The sequence below is a fragment of the Triticum urartu genome, chromosome 4A (genome assembly GCF_056163025.1).
Source record: "Triticum urartu cultivar PI428250 chromosome 4A, HENAU_Tu73, whole genome shotgun sequence".
NCBI lineage: Eukaryota > Viridiplantae > Streptophyta > Magnoliopsida > Poales > Poaceae > Triticum > Triticum urartu.
Genome location: NC_141876.1, coordinates 572,967,045 through 572,976,130, shown reverse-complemented (window position 1 = coordinate 572,976,130; position 9,086 = coordinate 572,967,045). Strand labels below are relative to the sequence as shown.

Genomic DNA, 9,086 nt, shown 5'->3' with positions numbered 1-9,086 from the left:
TCACCGCGATCACCCAAATTCGTGCAAACATTGATGGTCCTTTTGCCATTCGAAGGAAACACCCGGGTGTGTGTAAGGATTCATGATACCCGTATATGGATGAAAATGATTGGAGCGGAAACGTCTGCATGGCCCAATCTTGGCAAGATAGAGTCCAAGTGTTAAGCACCGCAGGCATGCGGGTCAATGTGAAATTAAGCTTCACAATGATGAAAACTCCCACAACTCTTTGTAGGTGCCTTTTTCTGCAAGAATTGATTGTAAGTAAATTGTACCGATGGGGCCAAGTGCCGTTAAATAAGGTTATGGAGGGTCAAACCATGAGAAATATATACTCCCTCCGTTCCTAAATATAAGTCTTTGTAGAGATTTTACTATGGGTGACATACGATGTATATATATGCGTTTTAGAGTGTAGATTCACATATTTTGCTTCGTATATAGTCCATAGTGGAAGCTCTACAAAGACTTGTATTTAAGAACGGAGAGAGTACTTTTAGCAGCTTATATAATTATCAATCCTCTAAAACTCCCGGTCCCCTTAATTTACAATGGAAAATATGAAGGCAACTAAATATTGGCCTGGGCCTATGCTTGCCACCCCTGCCTCCGTCACTGGTTATGCCAGTTGAGTGGTTAAGGCATTTGAGCGATCATCGTTTCGACTCACCGAGATTATAGATGAGTGAAACTTAGGACATGTTTGTTGGATGATGTTAAGGCACGACATCGATACGACAGTCTTACCAAGCGAATACCACATAACTTATGTCTTCCTTTATCCATGTATTTCCCGTTCTGCATTGCCCGGTTTTTCCCTTCCATCATTTCCATAGAATTGTCTCCCAAACTCATCTCTGATCCCCCCTCCCCCCCCAACAACACACACACACCACCACCACCACACAACTAGTTCATCGCCAAAGCCGTCTCGAACAACCGTGACTCTAGCGGCAATGAGTTGCAGTGAGCGCCTCTCCCCAATGTGGAATGCCTCTAAGCCTAATGGCGTCCCCAATACAGATTGGTCGCCTCATGCCACCTTGCCATCTTCTGCCGATCAGCCCTCGCCTCTCCCCCTTCTACCTTTTCGTCCTCATTCTCATCCATCTATTCGATGCAGATTCTTTGACATTGCGAGGCGCGTGTTCAACCATTCACACCGTGATTAATTATTATTCAGGAGTACATATCATGGCAACATAATTTGTTTACATGAACCAAAGTAAAGTAGCCGTTGTTTGTGCTCCTGGTACACACACCCACCAAGTATATAATTGTATGTATGTACTAATGTACACCGGTACGTATCAGGCCATTCATAAATTGCAATCGCGAGTAGGAGTACGTAGGAGTAGTAGATGGCAGCACTGCACGCTTGAAGTTTCGTACGCAGCACGCAGGCTAGTAGACGGGGAGGGGAGGGGGTAGGACGAGGCAGGAGCCATTGCACCATCATGGCAATGGCAATCCAACGGACGACAGGGCCATAAAAGCCACGCAGCTAATTTCATGGGGTCGATGGGCAGGAGATTGATGGGCGTGCATTGCATCGCATCGCATCGCATTGCAATGCATGCGCAGAGCGGAGGGGGGGCAGCCCCGTAACTTCGCCGCCGGCCGGGTTTTAAAGCGCGGGCGGGGTGGGTTGGCGGAGCCGGATTTATTTCCAGCGCCACGGCGAGCGAGCTGAGCTGAGCTCAAGGGTTTTAACTCGTGGGTTTAAAAGCGGGTGTTGGGCCGCCTTAAATCCGGGGCTCCCCCTTGGCGACCCAAATTTGGAACTTGCAGTTATTAGAAGCGCTAGCCCGCATTCATTCCGGCCTCAACTGTATATCCATCCATCCGGAGCCCGATCGATCTCCTCACCTCGCCGGTGCCTCACCGCCTCTCCAGCCCCGCGCGCCGGACACGTGCCAGGCCCTCCTTCAAGCCAGGAGTAGAAACCATGGAAGCTTCTTTGACGTAGCCAGCAACAAGGGTTAATCTTTACTATGGTCGACGGTCGACGGAAGACGGTAATATGTACTCCCTCCGTAAAGAAACATAAGAGTGTTTATAGACCACCACGGTAGGGAGTATATGGTTAGGTTTACATGCGTTCATGGGATCAATTGGGGTGGTTTGTTAATTGCTAGCTAGGAGCAGTCCTGAATCTATGGCTGCATGCCCGCTGCTATACTTCGCACGATCATTTACACTACTAGACCCCTGCCACTGCCATGGTCGAGCTCGAGCATGCAGTATTGCTCATTCATTTACTTATTACTGCTGCGTACGTACGCCCTCAAGGTCAGAACTACTAAGATATACGGCCTTAAAGGCGGCCCAGCTGGCTGGCCGGCCGGCCGGGTGGTAGTAGTACGAACTATAGCTCAGTCTGCGCGTGTGGTGCCTCGCCAGTAAATATAAAGTCTCGCATTACTCCCGCTGCAACGTACTCAAATACTCCTCCCCCGGCCCATTCTACTGCTCCTACGTACGTACGTGTATAGAGTAGTAGTAGTAACGTAGAGTACGAGTGTTTGTACTGCACGCCTGCGCCTGTGCGCGCGCGCGCGCAGCATATCTTGCGCTACGCTACGCTCCTGCAACCACTAAAATACCACAATGTACAAGTGCTCATGTCATGCATGCTGAGCCACGCCGGCAGGCTAGCTAGCTACTGCTGATTAATAGCCCCTCTCTCCCTCAACCACCTTGCTTCAAAGGCCGGTAAAGCAAGAAGACGAGCGAGAGAATTGAAGATGACACTTGACACACGGGCTAAATAAGAGAGATCATCTCGTAGTAGTATAGCTACTCACTAGCGCCACCCTGCATGAAGATGAAGGCAATTAATCAAGGCCGCTCTACTATACCTAGCTAGCTCTTGATTGTATCGACCGATCGAGATCATCTTCTCAATTCCCTCTACAGTCTACGCTAGCTAGCTCTACAGCTGCCAAGTTAGCTGTTGATCGTATCCATCCATCGTGATCATCTTCCCAATTCCCTCTACAGTCTACACGTACTCCATGCCAGTGCCATGCCTCCCACTCCAAAAACCCAGCATGATTAACCCCTATCCACTTCGCGGGAATGAATGCGGTCGCGCTCGTCGCCGTCGCGTCCACAGCCCCCAACTGAAACTTGAGGTCGCCCCTTAAATGAGGGGCTTTTTTGTTAATTAAGCCTCCGCCCGTAATCAATACCCGCTTTCGACGGACCGATCGACCAGCCGTCGCATCAGCGGGCTGAATGCATCATGCACCGCCTAATTAAGCGCCCGTGTCCGTCCGAGAGGGCAACGCAAAGCTAGGTTTTTAATCCGGACAGCGCGCCTGCAGAGAGGGGGATTAATGCCCTGATGGCGAGCTTAACAGTGATGCGCAACTGCAGATGCCCATGCAGCGTTAAGACGCGGCATGTGATGCCCGAGAGCGAGCGAGCGATCGATCGACCCGCGTGTATACGGATGGTTGCATTGCACTGCACTGCATGCATCATCACGCGCAGTAATGGCCGCTGGGCGGTGACCGGTGACCGAAGCCGGCCGGTCTCCGGGAGGTGCTGGGCTCGCTCCGGCGGTTAAAGGGGGCAGGGTAGAGATCAATCGAGTGCGGGATATGGATGAGCTGCGACTGAGCTGAGCTGAGCACTGCACTGGGCTGGCCAGTAGTAAGTGTTGTGAACATCTGGTGGGGCCGGGCGCAGTGTGTCCCCTTTAAGATCCTGGCTACCACTTCTGTGCTCTTAAATTTCCGGCCCCCTCCTGAGCTCTCGCCTCCCACTATATAAGCCCCGCCCCCGCACCGCCCGAATCCAGACCCAACGCCGGCCGCGCGCTTTACTCCGCTCTGACTGACTCCCCACTCGCCCAGGTGGATAGATAGATAGGTCGATAGATATAGCTTTGGAAGGATCGGATCGCATCGGGTCGACCCAAGCGGCTGCCCGAGTACGCCAGCGTCCCATCCTCGTCGGCCGAGTAAGCAAGTGCAGCTAGCGGCAGCGGGGAGCAGACATGGTGTCGTTGCAGTCGGCGCTGCTGCCGGAGGCCGGCAAGCGGCCCCCGTGCCTCTCCTTGGCCGACGCCAGCGTCGTCGCGTCCACCGCCACCAGCAAGAAGCGGAAGCGGGACGGCGAGGTGGAGGAGGAGGAGGGGGAGGAGCACGACGGGATCGAGCTCAATTTCGACGCCGCGCCGCTCCCGCTCGAGTGGCAGCGCTGCCTCGACATCAAGGTGCGCCGCGTGCCCACTCCTACCTACTGCGGTGATGATCGCTAGCTCGATCGTCCGTCCCTGCATGTCTACATGAGTTATGTTTGTGCTTGTTTCTGACGGCGTGTATGGTAACGTGTGCTTTGCAGTCGGGGCAGATCCACTACTACAACACCAGGACGCACAAGAGGACGTCCAAGGACCCGAGGCGGCACGGCGGCGCGGCGCCCGCGGTGGAGGAGGACGTCGCGAATTGCGGGCCGCAAGGGCTGGACCTGGACCTGAACCTGGCGTTCGAGCCGCGGCGCAGTTCGCCCGTCAAGGAGCTGCAGAAGAAGGCCGAGGCGAAGCCAGCACCGGCGAGAGGCGATCATCACGGGGATCAGACGCCGGGCAGCGGCATGGAGATGGTGGCGGCCGTGTGCATGCGGTGCCACATGCTGGTGATGATGTGCCGCGCGTGCCCGGCCTGCCCCAACTGCAAATTCCTGCACCCGACGAGCCGGCCCACGCCGGAGCCGGCGCCGCTCAAGCTCGGGCTCCAGCTGCTCTGCTGCAGGGACTAAGCTGGCTCCTATAGAGATCATGCATGCATGGACCAAGCTAGCATTCGAATATCCGACCGATCGTTCGTCGCATGGTGCACCTTCGATAAGTGCAACACGAGGGCCCTCACAGTGCACCACCAGTAATGCATGTTGTACTAATGCATGTTGTACTCTACGTGACCATCCATGTAGCCTCGGGCGGGCGTGTACGTACGTACATGTGTGTGCAAGAAATAAACAATGATAGTAACTAAATATCGTTGTTCACGTGTACGTGCTACTCCATTACATGTAGCCTGAGCAGTTGCATGCGGTGATCGTGGGGCTAATCCAGCTGATGAGCGGTGGTGCTCCATGAATCGAATGAATGCATGCATGCTGACGTAGATATAATTAAGTGCGTATATAAATGTAGTCTGCAACTTCTGGTATGTGTCACTTGTCCGTGCATGTAATACTAGCATCACCATGCAATGCTTGAAAGTTGGTTGGTTGTTGGTGCGCAGAAATTTATGTTGCTATAGTAGTGGCGACTACTACAATCCTTGCACACACACACACACACACACACACACACACACACATTTTCCTTTCTTTCAAGACGGAATAGTACGTGTTCCGTCGCATTGATGGCCACCCCGGAGATACTACGTACAGTATAGCAGACGAATTTTCCATGCAAAAAAAAAAACAGGAACATGCATGCGTGCATGCGTCTACACGACGGCGACCCAGCTTCACTAGTGGAGCAGCGTTGCCGCCTGGAGTCCTGGACTACACAGAGATGTATATCCGGTGGCCCGTTCCGTCAGAAGAGAAGTGGTGCTGTCGATCGATCGAGTTAGCTGAAAGGTGCATACGGCGTCCGGATGTGCGTAGATGGATAGACGGAGTGTCGTGAGCTAATGTGGAAACCGGGTGAGAGAAGAGGAAGAGATTGGTTTGAATGCGGCTCATTTACTACGATCTAGATGGCGGGTGCAACGAACCGTCCTCTCGTGTATTCAAGCGCAATATGTGTTGTGCTTGCTGCGTACGCGCTGCCGCCTTTCTCTTGTCACGGCAATGAATCCGCATCGCCCGATTAATTGCGTGCGCCGGCCCGGGCCGGTGTCGATCGACCGAGTTCCACACGCCGCTGGAATAGTAGGGCAGCGTCGATCCGATCGTCCGATCCACATTAACTTCCTACTAGTGCTGTGTAGATTTTCCTAGTGTAGATCATTTTTGTTCGTCCGTTTCCCCTGATGAAAATCTACCACTACGACTCACTGTCGTGGCGATTCTGGTGCAAGTGCAAAAGCGCGCGCCATTCCCATGCAAAAGTTTTACTACCACCACCACGCACGTACTCCGGCCGCTTCTGCAGCTGCGCTAGCTAGCCGATCAGACTTCTGCGTCTACGTACTGTGCCATTCGCACAGGACGGTCGTCGTCGTCGACTCGCCCATCTGGTGCATGCGTCAAAGGATTCGATGTCGATCATCGGGTCCTGGGGCGCGATCCCAGCACGGAACTATGCGTGGCGAATGTGGAACAGAGGCGAGGACGTGAACGAGACGGGCGGCCTCTGATTCCACGGGCTCGGCCGATGGGGACGAAGCAAATGGCGAGGGGCCATGCAGCGACGCTCGTAGGTGTGGCAGATCAAGGAATTCAATGTAAAACTTAAGGAGAGCGACTAGGTAGCAGCAGCAGCGGCGGCAGCGGCAGCGGGGAGAGGCGCAGTAAGGGCGGGCGCAGCGCAGCTGGTAACGCCGGAATTAAATTGCTCGCCCCTCCCGCCGGCCAGCGCTGGCGCTCCTGCCGGTCGACCACCGATCCATCCATCGCCGCACGCAGCAGCAGCAGCGGCAATGCATCCATCCATCCCCCTCTGTTTAAAGCTCTCAGCTATCCGCCTGGAGGAGCGCTAGGGGTAGGTGACGGGGACGTACGGTGAGTGTGGGAGTGGTATGCCGCTGCGTTTGCATTTGTGACTCGCAGCCGGAATTCAAGAGCGTAGCCGTGGTGGTACAGACCTTGGTGAACGTATTAACAACGCGTGGAAGACTATCCGATTTTATTATATCATATCATGGGCTTGAAAATTGGATCTGAATTGGCTAAAATGCACAATATTCGTAGATATTGTTCACTTTTCATTCATTTTTTGGAACAACGAGCCTCCTCGTCGATTTCCACAGAAGAAACCGCCGCAAAGTCATACTGTACATAAATTCGAGAAAAGTTAAATGGAAAAGAAAAGCACGACCAAGCAATGCCAGCAGCAGAGCTCTTCACAGCACAACAAGTTTTACGTAAAACTACGGCGGACAACGTAGGTGTCGATGGCGGTGGCTGGGCTCGACGGAAGGGGGTCACTCGCCGGAGTTGCTCCTGTGAACGGATGCTCTTGGGTTTCGTCGACGGCATTGGGATGAACGGATGGGTCAAGTCGACACGGCACAGCACGGCGGATGTGTCAGACAAAATTTGATGGCTCAAGCGTGTCATGCCTGGCCACAGTCGACGCAGTGGTGGTGATGCTCGGGTGACGATGAGTTTGTGCTCCCGGCGTGTCCTGGACAGGCACAAGGTGTCAAAAATGTGTGGAAGCTCACGTGAGTGAAGTGAGAAAAGAACGGGGTCTCAGGCTCACTGCACTCGCCGAAGTTGCTTCCAGAGGCGGGGGCCCTCGGATGATTTCAAGCAGCTTGGCGGCGAATGTGGTGCGCAAGATGGGGGGAGACGGTGAGGGGTTGAGGGGAATTTATATGTAGGCTCGGGCTAGCCGTTTACGGCGCTGGGCGTGTGCATCGTGGCCATTGTCATAGGCGCTGGCGGTTCCGGCCTCGCTCTTTCGTGCGAGAGGAGCTGACGGGTGGGGTCCGCTTGTCAATGAGAGAGAGAGAGAGAGAGAGAGAGAGTGTGGGGGGGGGGGGGGGGGTGAGGTGGTCATTGGATCTCGAGCGGGCGTTCGGGATTAGATCATGGGTGTACCGTTTTGTTTTTTTATAAACGCTAGTGTGTGCAGCTGGTTGAGGCTGGCATGCTGGGCCGGTCTGTTGGGATGCGTAGGCTTTTTTCTTATACTATTTATTTTTCTCTTTTCCATTTTTGTTTTTAAACCCGGGGTTCAAACTGAATTTGCATTGGCCCAAATTCATTCCATTTTAAATCCTTTGAACACAACAAGTTTCAAATAAATACTAGGGCTTATATAGATCTTAGGGGGAATTACTTCCAGCCCATATATATATTTAAAAAATTCATTTTCATGCATAGGTTTTTACATGGCTATTAAATAAATCCCAAATTGAATTAAGGGTTTATAAAATGGTGAACTAAATTCCAAAACAGTCAAGATGCACTGAAATCATGTTATGCATATGCTTTTATGTGCACGTCCTAAATTTGAAAAACTTGGGATGTGACAATGTGACATAAGATCGCTCATAATGTTGATCGTGTGGGAGATTTCAAAAGAGCACAACACTAGGATCTCCTGGAATAAATCTTGGATGAAAACCCTAGGATCACTCATGATGTTGAACAAAGGACGCAACATGTTGACATTATGTGAGATTTTCTTTTGAATCACTCAAAATTAAAAGAAATTTAATATTGAATTTTAATAAATGAATTCTAACACATGGCAAGAAAAACTCCACTGCTAGAGTTTGACCTCGTGAAAGAACTTATGGACTTTAGAATGAAAACAACATGCAAATCCTAAAACTTACCCGGGTGTAATAAAACATTATAAAAACTAAGATGGATGAAAGTGTTTTTGCCTTGGTTGGGACGAGGAGGAGGAGCAGACACTGGAGTGTGATATGAAGGGTGTGTTTTGCATCATATTTGGCTCCCAGGAGTACCGCACACGGGTACCCTCAAGATATACGATCCTTGTCGACAAGCATCTTTGAGCTAAGATCGCGGGCAAGGGAGGGTTGGGAGGCAACTATTACAAAGGGGGGAGGGGTTAACCATTTGACCATGTCCCAATATATCACCTGGGCCCTAATATTTCGTCTTGAGCTTTTCTTGGTGGTTTATTCCATTTGGTGATGACCCACAAATATAGGGGATTTATCGTAGTCCTTGAAGAAAATATGCCCTAGACGCAATACTAAAGTTATTATTTATTTCCTTATATCATGATAAATGTTTATTATTCATGCTAGAATTGTATTAACCGGAAACATAGTACATGTGTGAGTACATAGACAAACAGTATGTCACTAGTATGCCTCTACTTGACTAGCTCATTGATTGGAGATGGTTAAGTTTCCTAACCATAGACATGAGTTGTCATTTGATTAACGGGATCACATCATTAGGAGAATGAT

General features: G+C 51.5%; 1 protein-coding gene across 1 annotated transcript; it reads left to right on the top strand.

Annotated features, from left to right (window-relative positions):
- Positions 1–3,789: 3,789 nt before the first annotated feature.
- LOC125554264 (uncharacterized) lies at positions 3,790–5,007 on the top strand. The gene is made up of 2 exons (XM_048717838.2): positions 3,790–4,225; positions 4,354–5,007. The coding sequence occupies exons 1-2, from the start codon at positions 4,007–4,009 to the stop codon at positions 4,768–4,770; spliced, it is 636 nt and encodes a 211-aa protein (XP_048573795.1). The 5' UTR covers positions 3,790–4,006; the 3' UTR covers positions 4,771–5,007.
- The last annotated feature ends 4,079 nt before the right edge of the window (positions 5,008–9,086 follow it).